This window comes from Dromiciops gliroides, chromosome 6 (genome assembly GCF_019393635.1).
Source record: "Dromiciops gliroides isolate mDroGli1 chromosome 6, mDroGli1.pri, whole genome shotgun sequence".
Taxonomy (NCBI): Eukaryota; Metazoa; Chordata; class Mammalia; order Microbiotheria; family Microbiotheriidae; genus Dromiciops; species Dromiciops gliroides.
The window spans coordinates 241,250,586-241,275,873 of NC_057866.1; the positions used below are offsets into that span (position 1 = coordinate 241,250,586).

Genomic DNA, 25,288 nt, shown 5'->3' on the forward strand with positions numbered 1-25,288 from the left:
GGCAACACATTATGCCCCCCAAATTACTCCAGGCATCCCTGTAACACATCAGGAATCCAAAAGAGGTCTAAACTCATCCCTCACTAGGACAAGCCAGCTATCTTAAAAAAGAAAACATAATTTAGAAACTTACCACACTCCAACAATTAGGTGGGATTTTTAAAAATTTTATTTTTAATTTATGGAATAAAACAAGTTTTACCATAAACAATAAGCAAGAGGATTGCATGTGAAAATGCAAATCTACTATGTACAACTTGCTATTCCTTTCAAATACACAACAAATTATCATGTATTTTTAAAAAATTTTTAGTTTCCTGTGATATTCTTGATTTTATGTTTTTCCAAATGAATTTTGTTATTTTTTTTCTCAATTCACATTCAAAGCTATAATTACTATCTTTGGGGGCAGCTAGGTTGACACAATGGATAAAGCACGGGCCCTGGATTCAGGAGGACCTGAGTTCAAATAGGGCCTCAAACACTTGACACTTCCTAGCTGTGTGATCCTGGGCAAGTCACTTAACCCCCATTGCCCTGCAAAATAATAATAATAATAATAATAATAATAATAATAATAATAATAATAATAATAATAATAATAATAATAACGAATTTCCTTCCATCTTATTTTATTCACTATTTTCCTTCTCTTTGCACCCCATTATCTTCTCTGTTCATTTCTTCTCTTCCATGTATTCTCATGCCAGTTATATTCTCCCCTTACCCTTTTATTCCTTATCTTAGCCATCCCTCTAAAAGTCCCTTCCTTATCCATTCATCCCACTCTCCTAATCTTAATCCTTCTAAAAACAAACAAACAAATGTAATATTTAGTGTGGATCAGTTGGGGGTTTTAGGTCATCAGGTCAGTTTTTCCTAAGTGCCCAAAGTCAATAAAATTCTCAATAATGTGGCCTAGACTCCTGTCACTATAAAGTAAGCAGTCTTTTTCTGTTCAAAAGAAAAAACAAATATGATGTAGTCCCCAGAGTGTGCTCTAGATAAATTGTTAATCAAAAGCATTCTATTTATGAAACATCCTTGGGTTTATTAAAGCTTCTATATGCATAAAGTGGGCAATAAAAGGACACATAGCAATAGGGAGTGAACCTATGATTTTATTAATATAAGAAATGCCAGGATGAGGAAACTCACCCTACCAAGGCAGGCCAGTACCTTTGCCACTTATAAGAGTTCCCCCGAAGGGGCTGTTTCATGTGTGAGGTGGCCCCAATTTAGGCAATGGGAACTTCTACCACAATCTATATTTACTGACAGAAATTCAAATTCATTTTTCTTCCCTGCTATTTAATAGACAATAAATTGATGTGGCTTACCAGTATCATAGGACCCTGAAGGGCAAGAGTTCTGTTAAAGGTTCTTCCCTCTCCTCTCTATAGCTAGCTATCTCTTACCTCCTCTTCTAATTCCTGTGATTCAATAGCTCTAGTTTTCAAGATGAAACTCCCTTCTCTTCTTCTTCTACTCTTTCATTCACCTCTTACCTACTCCTTCCAAGTTCCTATCTTTTTCTTTCTTCTCTAAAATTTTTTCAGGCTTCTATCCTTAAAATCTTTCAGTTGACTTTCCCATATTCTCAATTATCCTATATCTTATTACATACCCTATAAATTTTATATATCTCACATTATATATTATCTTATTATACATCATATATGATATATGATATGCACATATCTTATATATATATGTCATTATATCTTCTATTTTTCTATCTTTTCACCACTAAACTCTTAGAAAAAAATGGTTGGCACAAATTTCCTTTATTTCTTCACCTCCTACTTGCCTTCATAATCTGAATTATCTGAATTCTCTTCTAAGATTACCAATGATCTTTTTACTGTTTCTGAAATCCTTGTTTGAGGACCATTTTTTTGGCCTATTGGCAGCTTTTAACACTGCTGATGTAGCCCTTTTCTCCTCTGGCTTTTATGATTCTCATCTCTCCTACTGTAATGATTGGAATGATGCCACCTACTGGAGACTTGCTGTGGGAAAGCTCCGCCATGAGAAAAATGCCTCAGAGGGCAAGGCCATGTGGCTTTTTCTTGGCGTCAGGAAATGACGTTTGCTCATGGGTGCTGTCTTTCAAGGCTACCAGCCAATCAACTTGAGGAGCCTCCTATTTTCTGGGAGGAGACAGGAAGGAGGAAAGGGAGCCTGCACAGAGAGCTCTTGCTTTTTTGGGTTCCTGACTTGATGGTGGTGGTGGCGGAAGAGGACTTCACAGGAAATTTGAGGAAAGATAGGAATGCCAGGCTGTTGGAATTCTGTTCTCAATCTTTTTCTTTCTATTTTTCAATAAACCCTTAAAAACCTAAACTCGTTTTATCAGTGATTTTAGTCAGTTTCCCCCCAAACTGGGGGAACAGATTAGAATCCACATTTAGAATCTTAAATTACACACTTCTTCCCTGCCCCCTAATCACAATTCTTTCTTTCTCAAGACTTTGTTTTGGTCCCTTTCCTCTTCTCTCTTGATTCTATTTCATGGCTATCTCTTCAGGTCCTGGGGATTCCATTCTTTCTCAGCAGATGATTCCCAAATCTAAGTTCTAGTCTTCAACTGTATTTCAAGTTCTAGCCCTATATTAGCACCTTCTTGTTGAATATCTAGAAAAGAACTCATTACCTTTCCCCCCTAAGCTTAACTGTCATCTTTACATTCCTATTTATATTGCAAGTACTGACATCTATGTAGCCAGGCAGGTTAATGACCTCTGAATGATCTACTTTTTACTTGTCCTCACCCCTACCCAGCTCCCCCACCCTACATCTAATTGTTCTTTTCTCTACCAAATCTGGTTTATCAGTCTTCTTCTGATCATGAACTCAAATAGTACTCTTATTCAGAAAAAGTCACCACCTTTCACCTGGACTATTACAGTAATGTCCTAATTGGTATGTCTTCTTCCAGTTTCTCTCCCCTCTGATCTATCATTCTCAGAGTTGCCAAAAGTATATCATTCCTTTGCTCAAGAACCATCGATTACTCCTCATTATCTCAAGGATAAAATACAAAACACTGCAATATGGCATTTCAAACCCTTTCCCTATCTGCTTCCAGCCTATTTATATGTACTTATTTCACATTGCTCTACATCACACACTTTTCATTCTAAACTGTGGCCCAGATTCTGCAACCCGTGACCCATCTCTATGTTTGCACAGGGCGTATACCCCTTATGTAGGTAATGAACTTCCAGCTTCTCAAAATTTTAGATTCCTTTGGGACTTCACTCAGGTGCCATTTAAGACTTAGGAAGGCTTTTCTTATTACCTACTTGTTATCCCATTCCCATCTCAAAATATCTTGCATTTGGGGCAGCTAGGTGGTGCAGTGGATAGAGCACCAGCCCTGGAGTCAGGAGGATCTGAGTTCAAACCCGGCCTCTGACACTTAACACTTACTAGTTGTATGACCCTAAGCAAGTCACTTAACCCCAATTGCTTCACCAAAAAAAAAAAAAAATCTTGTATTCAATTAAAATCTTTTGTATATTTCGGTAAGATGTTAGTTCCTGGAGGCAAGGACTATTTTTTTTTCCTGTTCTGCCTTTTTCTTTCCAATGCCTTGCATTGTCTTACGCATAGTAGGTGCTGGATGAAAATACATAAGGAGTTTTTTAATTGAAATCTTATCTTTCAACTTCATGCTTAAACCAGAAAACTGGAAAGGTTCTAGAGCCTCACATATTTGAGCTTACATGTGATATAGGAAGCTGGAATATACTGTCTGGTTCATCCCCTGCCAGCAAGCTCAAAGGCAGCTAACCATCAGAGGTTTCTTTTCCATATTGCCTTGTGTCTGTGAAAAGAGCAGAGGAGTCTATGAGTGGGCTGCCGATAGGTATCCCTTCAAGGTGAATTCAAGCTGAGTTGTATCATTACCTGGGAATACTGCTGAAGGCCAGAAGGCCAAATGAATGTCTCAAATTCTTCCTAAAGCATAGCAGTGTCAGTTACTAGCTTAGCAAAAACAACAACAAAACAACAACAACAAAAGAAATATGTATCAGCATATCCATACAAAAAAGACGGAGCTGAGCAGGCTGCATCCTGAGAGCAGACACTAGTTCCAGGTCACAGTCAAAGCAAACAGAGAATAGCCTGAAGATAGCCAAGATCAAAGGCAGTGTTCCTGAGGTGTGTCAAACAGCCAGAGCGTCTTTCCAGTTATTCAAAATGCTTATGCATCTGCCTCTTGTTAAGCCAGGGAATGCAGAATTCTCCCTGTCCCTTCTTCCTGCCTGATGGCCCTTGTATATTTAACCTTAGGTTCAATTAATTTCCTTATTCCTTCTGATTGAAACGTCAATGTGTTAGAGCTGACCATAGTTCTAAGCAGGGTTAGGTGACCCTAATTCAGAGCTTTCGATGCTAAACTGCTTGTGAAATTTCAAACACTTTTCCCTCAGCTTCTCTCAGTTGTTGCTGTTGCTGTTGCTGTTGCTGTTGTTGTAGTTGTGGTTTTCCATATCTCACTGTGGACTCATTTCCCCCTTCTGCTTAGTGTTAACACAGGGAAGTCACTTTCCACTAAAAACTTCCCAGCTCACTCTCACCTGGCAAAGACTGAAGCAAAGGAGACACCTCAAACTAGTCTCTGACTGCTGTAAGGTTCCAGTTTTCTAGGTGCTGTTTGTTATTCTGCTTCACTTGCCTCTGAGGACTCAGTTTTCCTTCATCCTTCCTCTCATCTTCTGCTCAAAGTGTATTTGTCAAGATAGAGGGCTTGACAATGGTCAACTGGCATTGGTATGCTAGGCATTGCGCCAAAATTTGGCAATAAAAAAGTCCCTGCACCCAAGAAGCTCACAATCTAATGGGGGAGAAAACATGCACACAATTATGGACAAATAGGATAAATTAGGATAGTGAACTGGGGGAAGGTACTAAGATTAATGAAGAGGCATCTGCTAGAAGGTTGGGCTTTTTATAGAGCCTAGAAGGAAGTCAGGAAGTAGAAACAAGGAGGCAGAGTTTTGCAGGAATGGGGGTCAGCTAGTGAAAAAACCTTAGTCCTGGGAACAGCAGGGAGGCCAATGTCATTGAGTCTCAGAGAACAAGGAGGGAAGTGAGGTGAAAGAAGACTGGAAACGTAGGAAGAAGCCTGGGTATGAAGGACTTTACAAGCCAAACAGAAGATCTGATATTTGATCCTGAGGATAATAGGGAGCCATTGGGAGTTTATTAAATTGAGGAAAGGGAAGAGATATGGTCCAATCTTCATCTTAGGAAGCTTGGTTTGACAGCTGAGCGGAGGGTACACAGGTATGAGAAGATGCTTAAAGAAGGGAGAAACATTGGCAACAATTATACCCTTTTGCACCCCCAAAAAAACCCCCAACATTTTGTTTACTTCACTCTGACTTTCTTGTTTGATTCTTTGTTGTCATTTCTTCTTTCCCAGGTCCATTTAATTTGCTCTGCAAGGGAAAAGGCAAGATCAATTCCCAAAGGCAGCCCTGTGAGTGGGCCTCTCTCCTTCGTTATAAATGTTTTGCAATACATTCATGTTTTCATTTGTTCTATGATCTTCTTTCCTCACTCAATAATCCCCACATCTCTTTTGTTCCCATTAGAGATTGTTTTATAATGGACTTCAATACCATTGTTGTAGTGAATTCCTTCTACCAGCACCTTTTTGTTTGTGAGACTCTGAGGGGTGAAATGATTCACCCAGGTTCCCTTTCATTGCATACCAGAACGAGGACTGCAATCCACCTTTTCCAGGTTCTGATGAGGGGTTTCTAGCCATCACACCATCTTACATTTGCTTCAGGATTTATGTCCATTTCTGTTCTTTCTGTGCTAGGCAACTTGAAAGCTTCCTGAGTATTTTTAGATTCTTTTTTAGTGTAAACTATAACAATCTAAATGTCGGGGACTGAAGAGGTTATGCCCGTGAACAGACACCTGCCTAATCATACTGTCTCCAAACTGAGACTCATTCATGCTTAACTCCTAATTCCACTTCTGCTATTGACTTTTGGTTAAGGCCCTGAGTAATTCACTTAACCCCTGTTAAATGCTTCATTTCACTTTTTGTAATACGGAAACAATAATGGCAAAACAAATTACGATCTCCCTCAAAGTGTGCTAGGGGAAAGGGGCAGGAATGAAAGCATTGCTTTTTTTTGTAAAGAGATGAGGTCAGTTCTTACTTGATTAACCCATTTTTTTTCCACTGATGGTAGGGAATTAAAAGCATCATAGGTTTAGAGCCAGAGAAACTCAATGCCATTCTCTTGAGGATTAGAGGTTAAGTGACCTACCAAGCTCATAAGAGTCTGAGGCAGGATTTGAAAGCAGGTCTTCCTGGCCTTAAATTGTCCTAAAACCACATCAGCCCTGGAGCTTCTTCAGCAAGGGGGTGTCATGGTCAGGCCTAAAACTCAAATATTATTTTGGCAGATGTATGGAGGGTCTATTAGAGAGTGAAGAGCATGAAGGAGAGAGAGAGAGAGAGATCAATTAGAAAGCTATTGCAATAGGCAAGAGAAGAGATCATGAGGAAGGGCCCAAATTAGGCTGCAGTGGTGAAGGAAGAATTCCCAGAAATGTTGTGGAGTTAGAATCACTTGGTAAATGAGTCAAGGTGATTTCCTATAAGACTATTAGTTGTTCTTTTGCCTTTTAATTTAAAACATCTCAGAAAAGTACCCAAAAGAGTTTTCTTGTCATTGTTGTTATCATCATTTAATTGAAAGAAGTTATATCCATTCTAAGCAGCTAGATTGCTCAATGGATAGAGTGTCAGGCCTGTAGTTAAGAGCACCTGAGTTCAAATTTAGCCTCAGACACTTACTAGCTATGTGACCCTGGACAATTCACTTGATACTATTTGCCTCAGTTCCTCAAGTGTAAAATGAGCTGGAGAAAGAAATGGCAAACTGCTTATTTTTGCCGAGAAAATCCCCTAAAAAAGGCTCATGAAAGAGTTGAAAATCACTAAACAATAACAACACATATATTTTGCCTCCTCCAGTGGGAGAAATATGGGCTAGAAATGATTCTGGAATTCTTGATGGTAGAGACTTCCCCCGTTTCTGCTTCTCTTCCTTCATTTGGGTTTTATATAGTCTAGAACAATGAATCAAAAACTTGATTTATCCAAGTACTCTGAAAGCTTATTTATGGTAGACTTTTGCCTATCTAGATCCTGGTTATACCCAGGCCATTCTTCCTCCTTAGTCAAGGGATTTAGCATCTGACTCACCATCTTCATCTCACCTGTGTTCTCATATTGAAGGACTTCAAAATATGTATTGATTTCCTGCCCCCATTAAACACTCTGGTCCCCAAGCGGTTCATCACCATCCTTAACTACACATAGGGATGATCAAACTCATGTTTTCATAGTTCCCAAGAACTCTTCTTATCTATGACTTATACCTCTGAAAATACCCTTTCTGACCACAACCTCTTTTCATTCTATCTATCTCACTCTTTCACTTCTCCTGGAACTGACTGATTCTCATTGTATTCTCTAATTAATCCATTTTCCTCTGCTTTTTCACTCCATTACCTCTGCCCTCATCTCATTTTTCTCCCTTTGAAATCCTGACCTTATTGGAAACTAGTTCAACTTTATACTGTCCTCTACTTCTGACTACCTTATCATATTCTTTGGTTAGTTTTTTTTCTTTTTCTTTTTCTTTTTTTTTTTGCAGGCAATGGGGGTTAAGTGACTTGCCTAGGGTCACACAGCTAGTAAGTGTCAAGTGTCTGAAGCCATATTTGAACTCAGGTACTACTGAATCCAGGGTCGGTGCTTTAACCACTGTGCCATCTAGCTGCCCCTCGGTTAGTTTTTATAGCTTGCTAAACACTAACCATGGATTTCTTCAGTCAGGATCACAGAATGACAGAATCTCAGATTTAGAATGAATCTCAACACACAGCCAGTCCATCCAAACCCACGTCCAAAAAGGACATCCCTACAACAACACTCAACAAGGGCTTCAGCATCTTTTTGGAGAAATATAGTGATGGGGAACTCTCCCACTTGCATTCTGCTGAATACCACCAAAGGTAATGACAGAAGATTCTCTTGCTCCATTCATCTTATAAAGACCCTGCTTGCTGTTACTTTCCATACCCCTGTCATTTTCCCACATCTATCAAGGATATCAGCACCCCCTTTTTTACTGTCTTTTTTCTCATTCCAACCCCTGCTCTCATACTTGGGGACTTCACTATATAACTTGTTATCTCTACAGAAACTAAGGTACAAGGAAGGGAAGTCACTACCTAAGGACACACAGATAGTAAACATTAAGACTAAGAGCAAGATTAAGCTTTTATTCTTCCACAGAAACTGACAGAAACCCTGGCAAGGTAAAATCCTTTATGAAATAGCACACTCTTAATACCCCCACCTTCACCCACCTCCACATTCCTAGAACAAGCACATGAATACTCACCAGCCTAGGGGGCTGACCCTAGGAGTTCCATCACCTCTATCCAGCAAGAAATGGCAGACATTGCCCAGTCAGGAAAAAAAATAAGAAAAAATGAGAGCAGAGCAAGGAATTAGGTGAACTTAAAATTACTGTCACAGGAATGGGGATCTGATCCTAGAGTGGGGACCTTCACTACTGTTGTAGAATTGCCTAAACACCACTCATCCCCTTCCATTCTAAAAGAAAGAGAATATATTGATACTATCAGATGAAAGAAAGGAAAGCAAATTGAATACTTGGGTAAGGTGGCAACATGGTCACTGGTGTTGTCTAAAAAATATGGGAACTGAAACCAAACTGAGACCCTCTAGAAGTTACTCAATGCAGGGACCCAGAATGGTGAATTTATATCCTGCAATTCAAAAAGCTGACTTTGGAGGCAGCTAGGTGGCACAGTGGATAAAGTACTGGCCCTGGATTCAGGAGTACCTGAGTTCAGATCTGGCCTCAGACACTTGACACTTACTAGCTGTGTGACCCTGGGCAAGTCACTTAACCCCCATTGTCCCACAAAACCAAAAAAAAAAAAAAAGCTGACTTTGTAGACATACCAGGAATGAAACCAAAGGGCTTCATCTCTGCCAGAGAAGGAAAAGAAGAAAGCTAAGACAGGAACTGGAACAATCAGTTAGTTAGTCAATTATAATCAGTAAACATTTATTTAATGTCTACTTTGTTCCAGGCACTGTGCCAAGGACTAAGGAAACAAAAAGAGTCCAAAAAAAAAAGTCCTGGAGTTCACAGTGCTCACACTCTAGTGGGGGAAACAAGCAAACAAAATTATCCAAAAAAAAAAATAGCCTGTTGCTGTTTAGTCTTACCCAACTCTACATTTTCTTGACAAGGATATTAGAGTGGTTTGCCATTTACCTTCTCCAGTATGTTTCTATTTTATAGATGAGGAAATGAGGCAAATAGAGGTTAAATGACTTGCTCAGGGTCACACAGATAACATCTATCTGATGTCAGATTTGAACTCAGATCTCCCTGAGTCCAGGCTCAGCATTCTATCCACTGTACCATCTAGCTGCCTGTAAGTATTTGATTGAATAATTAAGGAAACATCAACACTTATACTATGTAAATTATGCTTTGAAATGAGTAATAAAGCACATTATCAAAATAGTTTATAAGGAAAATCTAAAACAAAGAAAGAGAATTACAAACCAGTATTATCAATGATTATCAATTAAAAATTTACATGAAATTTTGGCTAAAATAATACAATAATGATGCAAAATGTGTGTACTTTGATCAGCTTTTGTATGTTTGTATGCACGTATGTATGCATATGTATATGTGCATATAAAAGGATGTAAGAAATATTCAACAATGGGAATTCAATTACTATTACTATGTTAACAACAAAAACATTCAAAAGAATTTCATCTTATCACGGGATAAAGAAAAAGACCTTAGATGAAGTACAAAACTTAGTCATACTAAAATCCTTATAAAGGATGTGTTTATGAAAATTATTTTATGAAATTTACATTCATGAAAAAGGACTTTTAAAAGTCAGTGTAAAACCACAAGCTAGAACTCAGTGGATTGGGGAAACACTAGAATTTTTCCCAATAAATATGTGTAAAGCAGTGGTGCTTCCTTCTCCTCCTGGTGTTTGACATGGCTCTAAAAGTGCTAGCCATAGTGATAAAACAAGAAATAAAATAAAAGCATAATGATACAAAATAGAGGTGACAAAACTATTCCTCTTTGCTGAAGACATAGTTAACTTAGAAAATCCTGGGGAATAAGTCATTAAACTAATTGAGTTAATAGCTGCAGTAATAGATCAGGATACAAAATAAAGCCACAAATCAGCAGCATTTTGCTGTAAAGGTTGATCAATTACCACAGCCCAAATAAAGTAAGTGATAAAAACCCTAATCCATTCATCATCTGAGAACATATTTAGTTTGTCCATGAGGTGTAAACATGTCCCAGGAATGAAAGAAACAATATTTAGGTTGAGTGAGGAATTTGGTCATGTTTTCTGAAGTACATATAAAACCTCAGAGTTAGTTAGAACTACAGATTTTGAGAAAGTGGCAAGCTAGTAGAGAGCATCCAACCTTTGAGAATGAACTGGTTAGGGGAGGAGACAGAAGAAAGGACTTTTACCTCTGTTTCACCCTGCTTCTGCTTCTTGACTAGAGGTTGCTGTTGTCCGAGTAGTTTCAATCTAGTTTAACCATTTCTGGCCTCATCTGGGGTTTTCTTGTTGTTATTTTTCTTTTTAGTGAGGCAATTGGAGTTAAGTGACTTGCCCAGGGTCACATGGCTAGTAAGTGTCAAGTGTCTGAGGCCGAATTTGAACTCAGGTACTCCTGACTCAAGGGCCGGTGCTCTATCCACTGAGCCACCTAGCTGCCCCTCATCTGGGGTTTTCTTAGTAAAGATACTGGAATGTTTTGGGGATTTTCCATCTTCCTATTGTTGTCCTAGAAGCCTCCCCAGAACATCTGATGGCAGTGTCTTGACCCAAAGACAGACTGGATGAGATGAAGACAGTACACTGAATGGTCTACAAAGATATTGGAGGTGAGGAGAGGGATGGTGTACCATATCTAATGGGAACAATTGAATACTGAAGCAAAAGAATAAGTACCTATAAGGTACTTACAATGTGTGTCATACATTTGAGCCCATTTTCTTGAACTCTGTATGTGCTAGAAGAATATGTTATGAACTTTTAGAGGGATGTTTTATACCAACTGTCATTATTATACCACCTTATTAAATACTGTTTTCTAAAATGTTAATGTGGGCCCCACATGTGAAGTTAGGCTCACCCATGGCATGAAAGCTGTTGTATGGCTGGAAAGGAGACCAAATAGATATGTTTCATCTCTTTTCCCAGACCCTTCTCCAAGGAGGATTCATTCAAGACTGAAGAAGAAGCAAGAATTTGGGACCTGAGGTTACCACTTTCCTCAGAGAAAGGGGATAGTTACTAGACTAGAAGGATATACATCTTCTCCTTGAAATATTGTTAGTTTGGGGGATATTCTTGGGTTAATGATAACTTTTTATTGTTTTGTCATCTCTGAAGAGAAAAGTTCTTTAGAGCTACTTTACCAGCAAATACAAGTTCCACAATAAACACACACACAGAATAGTAAAGAAACACATTTATCTAAATCTTAGGAAAACTGCAATAAAAAAGGCATACGTAGGAGAATATTTACTAGACAATAGAGGGTGAAGGAGCTGTCTCATTGGGAATGAGATAATTCAACCAAGATGATGTCCTAGGTTTCACCCAAGGAGAAACTCTCCCAAGTCTCTAGAATAAGAGATTGGCTTTCCTAGAAACTTTTCCTTCAGTAACTTGAAGTGGAATTGGTCACTTCCTTCTTCTCTCTGGAATCTAGAAGCTGACTCAACACTCAAAGAGAATTTAAAGCTTGACCAGCCAGGGTCAGGGGGTACTGAGAACTGAGGCTCTATCTCTCCTCAACTCCACCCCACCCCACACATAATGCAAGGCCTTCATTTCCACCAATAAGAAGAGAGTCCCACTTATACTTGGGACAAGGGTTATATGAATTAAATCTGTTACACTAATTAAATTAAAGTTAGCTAGTTGATAATCATGGTAGGAAGCACCTCTGGTCAGGGCTGGTGGGTTAATGTAGTAGAAATTTAGTCCCACCTCTTATTGTCCCTTCTTGGTTAGTCCTGGAACCTTGAGGGTAGCAGAGCACCTGATTCTTTGTTATGTTGCATCTAATACAGTGGACTACTCAGAGCCAGAGGAATTAGGGGTTTTAAATGCAGTCCTTTTATAAAAATCATATTCAAATACTCTCAGGGTAAATATAATTTTCTTTTTTTGTTTGTTTGGTTTTTTGTTTTGTTTTGTTTTGTTTTTGCGGGGCAATGAGGGTTAAGTGACTAGCCCAGGGTCACACAGCTAAAAAGTGTCAAGTGTCTAAGGCCGGATTTGAACTCAGGTCCTCCTGAATCCAGGGCCAGTGCTTTATCCACTGCACCATCTAGCTGTCCCCAGGAAATGCAATTTTCAAAGCAGTTTAAATCAGTGTAAATGATAACAACACATATAAACAGTCAAGATTTTTTTTTTTAAAGTCAGAAAGGAGGCTTCCTACAACCTCAGGAGTTACCCAGCAAAGTTTCGAGAACTACTTTCCTATTCCTTGGACACAAAGGACCATATTTAGGTCACAGATAAATTCACCTGAGGGCAAAACCACAACTGTTTCTGGTCTGCATTACAACTTCCTTGCTTCCAAAAATCCTGTCTAGTGTTGAGGGGGTTGGTGTGTGGGGGAGAGGGATGCTGACTCACACTTCTGCAGTCCTTGGCTCATAAAAGTAGTTGAATTGCGGAAAGCCAATCCATTAGGGGGAATAGGAATCAGCAGAGTAGTCCAAAGCATGAGCTAAAATTATAATAGCATAATATGAAAGGAAATTATAGAAATGGAAGTACTTTAGAAACAACTACAAAATAAATAAAACATCTGGCATTTAATCTGAAGACCTGTATATAAGTACAAAATGTTCCTTTAAAAAAATAACAACTAAATAACTGGAGAACTTTTCAGTGCTCCTGGCTGGACCATACCAGTATTATAAAACTGACCAGGCTTTCCAAATTAACTCACAGTTCTACTGCTATACCAATAAAGCTATCAAAAGGATACTTGACAGAGCTTTGCCAAAATATAACATTTGGAGAAACAAAAGTTCCAGAATGTCAAGGGTAATTATGAAATGAATCAGGATGGAAGCAGAAATAGCTAGCACTTTTAAGAGTATAAAGCAGTAATCATCAAAAATATTTGGTACTAGCTAAAAAATAAAAACGTAGCTCAATAGAATAGGCTAGATAAAGAAGAAACAGAAACAGTGGAATTCAATAAACTTAAGAATATAAATTACTTGAAGAATAGCTCCTTATGTAACACGAATTATTGGGAAAACTTTAAAGTTCAAAACTTTAGCAGTTTGGCTTAAAAACTGGTTTAGAACAATTTTAGATAATTACATCATATATCATAATTAGCTCTAAGAAGTTATGTAATATGAATATTGCAAATTTCACAGAAAGAGAGAGACAGAGAGAAAGACAGAGACAGAAACAGAGACAGAGACAGAGACAGAGAGACAGAGAGAGAGAAATCAGGTAGTCACAGCTAGGGAAAGAATTCTTAAACAAATAAGGAAGAAGATTGTTCACAAATCATATAAGAGGCTATATCAATTACAAAGAATTGAAAATCATTTGCAGGAAAAAAATGCAACTATTTTAAGGAAAGCATTTGATTAGAAAAAATGTGGGCATCAAATCTTTCTGACAAGATTTGATATCTGAGACACATAGGAAACTAATAGAAATATGTGAGAACAAAAGCCAGCCCACATTGATAACTAAGCAAAGAATATGAACAAATGATACTTAAAAGAAGAACTGCAAATCATTAGTTACCATATGAAAGATTGTTCTAAATCACCACTAGTAAAAGTCAAATTAAAATAAATCTGAGTTCTCACCTCATATCCAGCAAATTATGAAAGATGAAAAAGTTTGAAAGAGTTTTGGAGAAGTTGGAGAAAGATAACTACTATTGAATTACAAATCATGCTGAAAAGCAATTTGAATTTATGTAAATGAAGGGACTAAATTTTCCATATTCTTTGATTAAAAAAATAGAATATCCAATATATTACAAAATATCTTCATATTCAAAATATCTATTGGGAAATGGCTAAATTGTAAATTAATGTAAAGAACTAATAGTGCACTGTAAAAAAGATTAATATGATACAGTCATATATTGAGCCATATGTGTGTGTACTTGCAAAAATATAAAAGTTAGGAAAAAAAAGCAATATACTGAATATAATTACAATCTCGATGCAAATATATTAATGAAAAGGACAACAAACCAACAACAACACCAAACTGAAACTGAATGCTCTGAAATTATAATGTGCAAGCTTTTCTTTTTAGAAGAGATATGAAAATGCAATTCCCTGCCTTTTTTTTTTTTTTTTTTTTTTAGGCAATGAGGGTTAAGTGACTTGCCCAGGGTCACACAGCTAGTAAGTGTCAAGTGTCTGAGGCCGGATTTGAACTCAGGTCCTCCTGAATCCAGGGCCGGTGCTTTAACCACTGTGCCACCTAGCTGCCCCCATCCTGCCTTTCTTGCAGTGGTGGGTGACTCCCTGTGTGAAACAATGCTTGCATTTAATTTATTGTAGGTTTATTTTGCTCAAATTTTCCCTCTTTTTTTAACTCTCTCTTTATTTTAAGGGTAATTCTTTGGAAGAGAGGAGTGGATATATTGGGAAATTATGGTAATATGAAAAGAAGATGTGAATAAAATAAAAATATATGTTATTATACGACATTATGATTCTATGTGTGGCATGGTAGACCTGGCACTTGACCCCAACTCTTTTTTTTCTATTTTCTATATGGACTAGCTTGTTCACTTAAGCTGCCCTTGTGTCATCAGTTTGGAGAATTCCCAAAAAGGGGAAAGTCTCACTGCTTCAGCTCAACCTGTATGTCATAATTTCATCAAAAGGCATTCACTTTCTTATTTGTTTTATTTTCCTGCTTTGATAGTTCAGTTGGGTTCTTTGGGTCATTACAGATTTCAATTCAGTGTTTTAGGGCTTGAAGCCATCAGTATAAAGTCATTTGTAAAGAGAAACATCTGGAGGTCATAAATAGGTAGTTCCTCTTTATTGTGTAGAAAAAGGATTGTGAAGGATGTCATCAAAAGAATGTGTGATGGGAGAAAAAAAGATGGGCTAGTCATATATGGAAAGCACAACAGAGAGAAAGTCTTTATGCTCCATTGACATCAATTCAATAACAAAACAACTCCAAGAAGGCCTCGCAAATATTGCATTAGATCACCTATGGTAAATTTATGGGAAGATACAAACATGAATTGTGCATGGATATGGCTGGGTTATGATCTGTGTCACTGAAGGAGGGTTCCCAAATTGTTGAGATCACAGATCCATTGAAGAATTGGGATATTAAAATGATTGTATACTACAGTCATATTATCAGAGCTGTATTAGGCACTTGTTTTTATCCTTTTTTTATAAAAGAAACATGAAAGGCCTTGCATAGTAGAAAATTTGCTAAAATTAAAATTAAAAGACTTGTATTCTTGTTTTCATTTCACCAAATATTCGCTCTATTTCTTTGAACCTTTTTTCTTCCTTCCTTCCTTCCTTCCTTCCTTCCTTTGTTTCTTTCTTTCTCCCTTCCTTCCTTCCTTCCTTCCTTCCTTTCATTCATCTCTTCTGTCTTCCTCTTTACTTCTCCCTTCCTCCTTTCCTTCCTTACTCTTCCTTTCATCCTTCATTTCTTTCTTTCTCTGATATATATATATATATATATATATATATATATATATATATATATTTGTGCATATGAGTCCTTTTCTTCTTTTGATCTCTTTGTTGTCTAGATCTGGTAGAGGTCAAGAAAGGCATTCAATTAATAGCTTTTTTCACATAATTCTAAATTGTTTTTCAGAATTGTTGTACTAGTACACTGCTCCACCAATAGTCCAATAGGGTACCTGTTTTCCCTACAACATGTCAATTTTCATGAGGTGATACCTCACAGTTGTGTAATTTGTAGTTCTGAAGAATGTTCTGTTCTGATATATTGAGACCTCAAAGGGACTTGCCAAGATGACATAGACTATATGTCACATAGCCTGGATGTTAGAGGCATGATTTGAGTCCAGGTCTTTCTGACTTAAAGGTCAGCTGTCTTTCTATGTCATGCTGCCTACTCTAATCTCATTTTTTTTCTTTTTTTAGAATAATAGTTTATTTTTCCCAATTAAATGTAAAAACAACTTTTAACTCTAATCTCAATTTCTACAAATGTAAAATGTGAAAATGAAATGATCCCAACCTGTGTTGTGATACATGATGAGAAGAAATGCCCCCCAAGACTTGAAGAGTGGCTTCAAAAAATATGGAGAAACTAAACATTTGAGAAAGGGAAGTGGAAGACATGAGAATGTGATGTGGGCACAAGTTATTGAGAACCAAATTAAAAAAGGATCATAGCTTTATAGCTGAAATTGACCTGAGAAGTGATTGAGCACAGCTTCCTCCTTTGTAATTATGAAGAAAATGAGACCAAGAGTGCTTAAGTGACTCATCTTTGGTCACACAGCTAGGAAGTGTCAAGGGCAGTAATCATATACAGGTGCTCCTTCTTTCACTGAATTACGCTGTGTTGAAATAACAGCAGGAGAACTGCCCTATTGTGCGGTAAACATGAGAGTTTGAAGGAGGAGGCAGGGGAGAAGCTCAAGAACTGGGGTGGGATTGAAGTTATGAAGAAGAGGACAAAAGAAATAAGTGAAAATACTGATTCGTTGATCTGTTTTGCCTTCTCTATAGCTCCAAGTGGAAAGAACAACCGAAGGAAGAAAGATGAAAATGTATTTGTCCTCTAATAGCGGGGGAAAGTTTGGTAGTAGGATTCCATCAAAGGTAAATTCATTGTGAAGGTCAGTTTCATAAGGGTCAGTTTCATAGCAGTAGAACTGAAAAGGCGATCAGGGGTCATCTACTCCACCTCCCTCATTTTACAGATAAAGCGGAAGCCCCTTCAGGTTAAGTGACTAGCACTGAAATCACACATTTTGTTAGAAGTGGGATTTGAACCTGGGAAATCGCCTCCACAGCCTGTGCGCTTTAAACTGTACCTTGATGCCCCGTTCCCCAGATTAGGTTGTCTCTCCCTTCTTATTAGTTCTCCTCGGTCTCTAAAGCAGTGACTCAGTTCCCTGGGGGAAAGGAGCTTGGATTTATATCTTAGAAAATGTCAAGAGTAAAAGGACAAGCCTGTTAGAGAAGCTGTGTAACGATTCCCGGATGCCCAACTTTTCAAGACCGCAGGTCCTCATTGTGATTTGGTTTAGGTTTTATTGTGATGCACCAATCATTCCAGTTAAGCTGGAAGACCCGACTGGGGTCTGGACCGGAAGAGAAAGTGTGAAGTAAACCTGGTAAGGGGGTAGTGAGATATTGATTGGTACAATGACCTTGGTTCTGGCAGGTGGGCGCCTGGTGGCCCCGGGCAGTAGCAGAGGAGAGCCATCCCCTCCCCCACCCATCACCAGGGTACTTTTTAGCCCAGGACATTGGCCTGGAGGCCGCGAGGACAGGTGTGGCTTCTGGCTGGGGCACTGGGAGAAGTTGCCTGCCCTGTGGCTTTATGAAGTAGGACCTCTGGGAAATCTTCCTCCGCGTACTGGGATTTGGGTGAAAGAGTTCCATTTTTTTAAAAAAAATCAATTTCCAGGCCCCGCAACCCTTCCCTACACCCCTCAAGCTTTGTGGCTGAGTCCTGGTCCACACCAGCTCCCAGCTCCCTATATCTCTGAGGAACTTCTTTCTTCTCCATTTCCAGGATGAATATCAGCAAAAACCCAGAGTCCGAATTAGTTTTTGGAGGAAAATATAAACTGGTACGAAAGATCGGGAATGGCTCCTTTGGGGACATCTTCCTGGCAGTCAACATCAATAGTGGCGAGGAAGTGGCTGTGAAGCTTGAGTCACAGACATCCAGGCATCCTCAACTGTTCTTCGAAGCTAAACTGTATAAGATTCTTCAAGGGGGGTCGGGCATTGCCCACATGCGATGGTATGGTCGGGAAAAGGGTCACAATGTATTAGTCATGGACCTACTGGGACCCAGTCTTGAAGAATTGTTTAATATATGTTCCCGCAGGTTCACTATGAAAACGGTCCTTATGTTAGCTGACCAGATGATCAGTAGAATCCAATACATTCATGCAAAGAATTTTATACATAGAGATATTAAACCAGATAACTTCCTTATTGGCACTGGTCGTCACCGTAACAAATTATTCATTATTGACTTTGGTTTAGCCAAAAAGTACAGAGACAGCAAAACAAAGGAACATATACCATACCGAAAAGATAAAAATCTCACTGGTACTGCCCGTTATGCCAGCATCAATGCCCACCTTGGCATTGAACAGAGTCGAGGGGATGATATGGAATCTCTAGGCTATGTATTGATGTATTTTAACAGAACCAGCCTGCCCTGGCAAGGACTAAAAGCTGCAACAAGGAAGCAAAAGTATGAAAAGATTATCGAAAAAAAAATGTCCATTCCTGTGGAATCTTTATGTAGTGGATTTCCTTCTGAATTTACAACGTATCTAAGCTATTGTAGGGCACTCCGCTTTGAAGAACCCCCAGATTATTTTTATCTAAGACAGTTATTCCGGACTCTTTTCAAGTCTATGAACTATCAATATGACTACTTATATGATTGGACTTTACTGAAGCAGAAAGAGACTCAGGAAACAGCCTCCTCTAGTGGTCAAAATCAGCCACCACCACAGAGTTCCACAGTTTGCCAAGCATGAAGAAGAGCAGATTAAGGAAGAGAGATGATCCCAGCAGGACTTAATTACACACAAAACGTAGACATTTTAGTCCCTATGCACATACTTGCCAGTGGTTGTGGACAACCATTTACTGAGTGTAAAGAACTAACTTATAGGTATAAGCTGGCTCCTGGTAGCAATAGTAATGGTGCATCCTGAGTTGTAGTTATTGTAAATGGGAATATTAATGGAGAGAGTAAAACAGTGTTCAGCTTTCCAGTTTGTTTTTCAAGATGGAAAAGGTTACTAAATGGGTGATATACAAGTGCTGGCTCTGAAGAAATCGTGGCTACACTGATTTTTGTTTCCTTTCATTTTCAACTCTGCTGCTTTGAGATTTCACTACAGAAGAAAGGCATGACCATCTTTAGCCACGGCTGTGAAAAATGTCAATGCTCTTGGTTTATTTCCTTCTTGGGGTCTGCAAGCTGTAAACATAAATATCCTCGACATTTTGGAGGCTCTTATGTGTAATCCAAGATTCCAATTTTTAAGTATGCAAAAGACTTTGCCAATCTATTATAGAAACAACAGCAACCAAAGGAAAGACAAGAAAAATGGGTTTCTCTTAGATTGTCTTTACGATTCTGCATTAACTAAAGTTCTTGGTATTAAAAAATCAAGAGCATATTTGTTTAAAAATTGTTGCTAGGATCTTACTAGTAAACCCATATACAATACACATACAGTAAAGTTATTATTGTATTATTTATATTTTACATTTATAACATTTTTATTTTTTATATTTATACATTTAATTCACATTTCAAAATATGTATTATTTATATAATAGTTATAATATGTAATTCATATTTATATTTTATATGTATATTATACAAACATGTTATTTATACACAAATATACAATTATTAAATATCTACCTTATGTCAGGTACTGTGCTAAGTGCTGGGAATACAAGTTAGAAAGTTAAATATGTAAATTGCTGAGAGAAATGTATTGGCTATAGAATAACAAACAGCTGGAAAGGTAATCAGATTGACAACCTGCTGTTGTCAGAGGGGTCAATCAAAAATATGCTGTAAATGTGCGTCAAGAATATATCTGAAAAGAATATTTGTCCCAAATTTTGTCCCATAGAATGCAATTCTTATTCCCTCCTCTACCTAGCTTCAATTTGAACTTGAGATCAGGAAGATGGTCATGATTATTTATTTTTGTAATTACACAGCACATTCAATAAAACAGAGAGACAGTGTAGAAAATGAGCTATGCTTGGAATCAAGTTGAAACCTTGATTTAAGTTTTGCCTCAAACACCTGACTGTGTGGTTAATAGCAGAGTCATTTACTCCCTAAAACCTTAGTATTTTCATATGTAAAATAAGGATAATAAATCAAACAATAAGCATTTTTTTAAGCATTTACCTTTGTGCCAGGTGCATTTTGGTAGACCCTAGAGATATAAATACAAGGAATGATACCATCTATATTCACAAGGATCTTGCATTCTAAGAGGGAAGGCAATAAATTCCACATGAATATATGCTGAATAAATATAAAATGAATAAATACAAATACATACAAGCTAATTAAATACATAATAGTTTCAAAGGGAGTGGACTATGATTTGGGGACTATAAGCAGAAGGTGCTGCTTGAGATATGTCTTAAAGGAAAAAGAGGTGGGGCAGCTAGGTGACACAATGGATAAAGAACTGACTCTGGATTCAGGAGGACCTGAGTTCAAATCCTGCCTCAGACACTTGACACTTACTAGCTGTGTGACCCTGGGCAAGTCATTTAACCCTCATTGCCCTGCCAAAAAAAGAAAAGAAAAGAAAAGAAAAAGAAAAATAGAAAGAGAGGTGAGGAAAGGGTATATTCCAGGCATCAAGGATATCCAGTGCAAAGATGGGGGTGGGGGGTGGGGGGAGAGAGAGAGAGTGAGAGCGAGAGAGAGCGAGAGAGAGCGAGAGAGAGCGAGAGAGAGCGAGAGAGAGAGAGAGAGAGAGAGAGAGAGAGAGTTTCATATGTAAGAAACAGAAAGAAAGCAAGTTTAGCTAGACCCCAAAGTTTAGAAGAGGAAGTCATGTCCAGTGAGACTGGAAAGAGAGGTTAGGGGACAGGTGGTGAAGGTCTTTAAAAGTTAAGAAATTTATATTTGACCCCAGTGACAATACAGAGCTATGGGATGAGTCATGTATTAGATCTGTTTAAGGAAAATTATTTTGGTAAGCGTTTCTAGGATGGACTAGGAAAGATTTGAGGCAGGGAGGCACTTAGGATCCTATTCCAACAAGACAGGCAAAAAGTGATGAGTAACTAAGCTCAAATGACAGCTTTGTCAGTAGAAAGAAGAGAGTAAGAAAAGATAGATGATGTAGAAATAGGAATGGAAATATTTGTCAACTGATTGGATATATGGGATGACTAAGAAATTCCTGGAGTACATACCTCAAAAGGATATTGTGACTATCAAAGAAGGTCATGTGGTAAAGCATGGGGTATGATTAATAAACATTTGTTGAATATCTAGTTAGGATGATGGATAGGGAATTGGATATAACCTTTTTGGTGAAGGACATATCTAAGCAAAGTAGTCCAAGACTTTATCATAATAAAAAGGGAGATTTGGAATAATTGGTCATAGTTCATAAAACAAATGTACTGTTAATGTTTGAGAAAAGGAATTCAGAAAAGATCTAGGAACATATAAAAAAGGGGTGGTAGTAATTGGGGTTCTCAGGACAAAATGGCATAGGATAAAAGAAGATTTGAATTTGTGGTTGTGAGTAGAACTGAAGCAAGGATGGGGATCATTGATGACCAAGGATGAATGAGAAAAAACAAACAAAACAAAACAAAACCATCTAGAAGAAGATAGTGACTGCTCTGGCAATAAAACATGATATACCTTCTTTAAAACAAGTGGCCTGAATTCAATAGAGGTTAAAAAAAGTTGAATCTGTCATTTTCTATGTTTTCTGAGTACCATAGAGTGCGGGTACAGTAAGCAAGCATGTGGGTAAAGACTAACAGAGGGGAAAAAACAGAAAGGTTTGTTGTTGTTGTGTTGTTTTGTTTTTATTTCAATATACCACAGATCAGTTAGACAGAAAAACAAAATACAAGAGGGATCCAGGAAAAAGATCATAAGCCTGAAATAGAGACATGATATAGTAGTGATGAGATCTTCTATTTATACAATTATGGGCTGGTGTTCTCTCAAGAAGAAGGAATAATAGTATCTTGGTTTCCCTTAATGACAATTGTGTCTTTCAAAAAATTGAGAAATGAACAAGGGAAAATTCTATGCTGGTTCTGATTCTCATTATTAGGGAATAAACTGTATTCTGGGTGTAGAAATGATAGTGGCATTGTGAAGAAGTGACCACTCCCTTTTGGAGTTTGTCATAGAGAAGAATAGGAAAACTGGGTATATAGTGCAACTATGTGCCCTAGATTTGGGAAAAGCAAATTTCCAAGGACTCACTGGAAAGATAAACAGGATCCCATGGATTAAAATTCTGCAATGGAGTGCTTGCTTTGGCAGCACATGTACTAAAATTGGAACGATAAGAGAAGATTAGCATGGCCCCTGTGCAAGGATGACATGCAAATTCATAAAGCATTCCATATTTAGCAAATAAATAATAAATAAATAAATGATGAATGAATAAACAAACAAATAAAGCACCTAAATGTGCTTTGATGATTAAAAAAATTCTGCAATGGAAATCACCCAAGGAAGGCCAGAGTCCTCTGAAGACAGAAATTATGAAGAAACAAAGGGAAATAATTTCAGTGAAGAAGAAAAAAAAAAGGATTTGTTTGAAAAGAGATACGTTGATCTGAGATCTGTGAGATCTAGGATCCTGGTGTTATTGGATCTGGTACCAGATCAGGTTTTAGGCATTGTATAATCCAGACCTGTGAGGTTAAATGTGTCATGGGTCTTAAGGGATAATACTAAAATTGACATTAAACTTATATCCTAAAAAGGTACATACAGAAGATGGAAGCCCAAAACAGATAACAGACTAGATATAGTATAGATGTAGTAAGAATATGACATGATACCATCACATTGTCATGAGGACTGATCTGAGATCAGTCAAGGAAGCTAAGAACAACAAAATGCTTTTTTTTCCCTTCTTTTTGCTTGGGAGAGGAGCAAGATAAAAGAAGGTGTGGTCCCATTATTGGGTATGAGGGAGAAGAAATTATGATCACTGACAACAGAAAGAAGACAGAGTGGTTTGAATTTAATTTACCTATTTCCTTTACTGAGGAGAATCGACCTCTTCCCTTACATTGGTATAACAAAAATTGTTTCCAGATTCTGCTACCAAAGATAAGTAAAAGAGAAAAGATTGAGAATAAGTCAGGTTTTATGAATGAATAGCCCAAATTAATCCTCTGGTACTGTATCCTTTTACTGTGAATTAGTTTGGACACTATCAGTATTCAGCATAACAACATTTATTAAAACAAAAGAAAATATTGTTCTTAAATATCTGTAGATTTGTTTTATGTCTTTAAAAAATTGGCAACCCCATCACTAGTGTACCCCTCTGTCTTCTAACTCTTCCCCTCCAATTGAAAAAAGGGGGAAGAATAGTTATCCCTTGTCAAGTCCCTCTGCTTCTTATAATCTCAGGTACATTGATATTGGGGGTAGTAGGCTTCCACCACTCGAGGATGACCATGGATCAGCGCCTTGAAGAGCCACAGGCCACAGTGTGGCTGTGCAGTCCACTATAGGAGCCGCAGCTCCTGCCACAACGAGGACATCGGAAAACTGTGCTCTCTGTTGCCCATCGGTTCCTGCGTCTCATTCATTTTTCTTCCTCTCGAGCTTGAAGGCCCATCTCATCTGCGCACAAGCTGCTCCTGACTACTGAACTCCATCGGCCTGGTCCTTGGCCATCTCCTCCCAGCTGCCATGTCTATTCCCAGAGCCCTCAAGTCTCACTTGCATACATCTCTGTAGCGAAGCTGGGGGCATCCAGCAGGTCTTTGGCCTGAGGCTAACTCATTTTGCAATTTAAATTTAGCAAAAGGGTAAACTGAGGCAAGCAAGATAACATTTATTAGCAGGGGCATACTGCCTGTCAATTAATGGGTAATTAGCTTAGCTCCATTTATGCCAAAGATCCAGATCAAAAGGACAAGTACAGGTATCTTGTAGATGATATCAGGGGATTGGTGATAACATGATTGGTTACAGAGCTGAGGTTCAGGAAACAACAGAATTGGTTGGAAGTTTGGAAATGTGGGCTAACAATGACCCCTCCTTCTCTTATGAGACTAAGAAGGGTTTGTTGTTTGAGTACAGATTCTGAATACTAGCCCAGACTTTTGCACAGAAAACAAGATATCCTTGAAGGACAGTTCAGTGATATAAAGATATTAGGCTTAATCCCTTTTGTGTTCACATACATTCCCCAAGGTCAGTTAAATTTCTTGGGGCAAGAATAGATCAGTGATTAGCAAGAAAGCTGGATTTCTAAAATTAACCCCTTATAAGCGAGCTGAATTCTGAACAAAGTTCAGAAACAAAGGATTGAGAAACATTCTGGAGTATTTGAAAAATTGTGGGAAATAGGAGAGGTACTAAAATCTGGAATTTCAAAAGAGAGAAACATCTGTAGACTGTAGGCCAATGAGCTGGTTTCTTCTATGCCTTGGAAAATTCTAGAGTGAATTATTAAAGAGATGGATACTGAACATGTAGAAGAGGAAGTCATCATTTTAAAAAGCAATATACTTTTGGGGCAGCTAGGTGGCTCAGTGGATAGAGCACGGGCCCTGGAGTCAGGAGTACCTGAGTTCAAATCTGGCCTCAGACACTTAACACTTACTAGCTGTGTGACCCTGGGCAAGTCACTTAACCCCAACTGCCTCACTAAAAAAAAAAAAAAGTAATATAGTTTCATTAAGAAAAGCATCATTACAGAATAACCTTACTTCCTTTTTTGATGTTGTAGATAAGTTTTACCTAGACTTGAGCAAGTCATTTTGCAAAAGTATATCATTATTCCTTTAGAAAAGATGTATGGATGTGGTCATTGTATGAATGATCATGCATTTCATGTATAGATCATACGTGGTCATGTATAGATGAGCATACATTTCATTGGGTTAGAAATCAAAGGGCAGTCATTAATTGTTCAAAGTACATGGCCAGAGATTTTCACTGGAACACCCCAGTGCTATCTCCTTGGCCTTGTACTGTTTACCATTTTCACAGTGAAAATGTTCAGGTAACACAAAGGTAAAAGGTGTGGGGACCAATTTTTAATTGGGGAGTGTTAGCTAAGTGGCTCTCTGCAATATTGGGGCAAGGAAGGAGACCGGCAACCTCCCTCAAAACAGAACAGGATTTATTT

General features: G+C 38.0%; 1 protein-coding gene and 1 non-coding gene across 2 annotated transcripts; both read left to right on the plus strand.

Annotated features, from left to right (window-relative positions):
• Positions 1–17,929: 17,929 nt before the first annotated feature.
• On the plus strand, positions 17,930–18,916 carry LOC122732252 (casein kinase I-like). Its single transcript, XM_043972339.1, has one exon. The coding sequence runs from the start codon at positions 17,930–17,932 to the stop codon at positions 18,914–18,916; it is 987 nt and encodes a 328-aa protein (XP_043828274.1).
• Positions 18,917–22,433: 3,517 nt separating this feature from the next.
• LOC122733072 lies at positions 22,434–22,539 on the plus strand. The gene has a single exon (XR_006353680.1). It is a non-coding gene; the product is annotated as a U6 spliceosomal RNA (small nuclear RNA).
• Positions 22,540–25,288: the final 2,749 nt, after the last annotated feature.

What these genes read in the sequence shown, in the direction of transcription:
- LOC122732252 (XM_043972339.1), top strand. Translation starts at nt 17,930, where the DNA reads ATGAATATCAGCAAAAACCCAGAGTCCGAATTAGTTTTTGGAGGAAAA.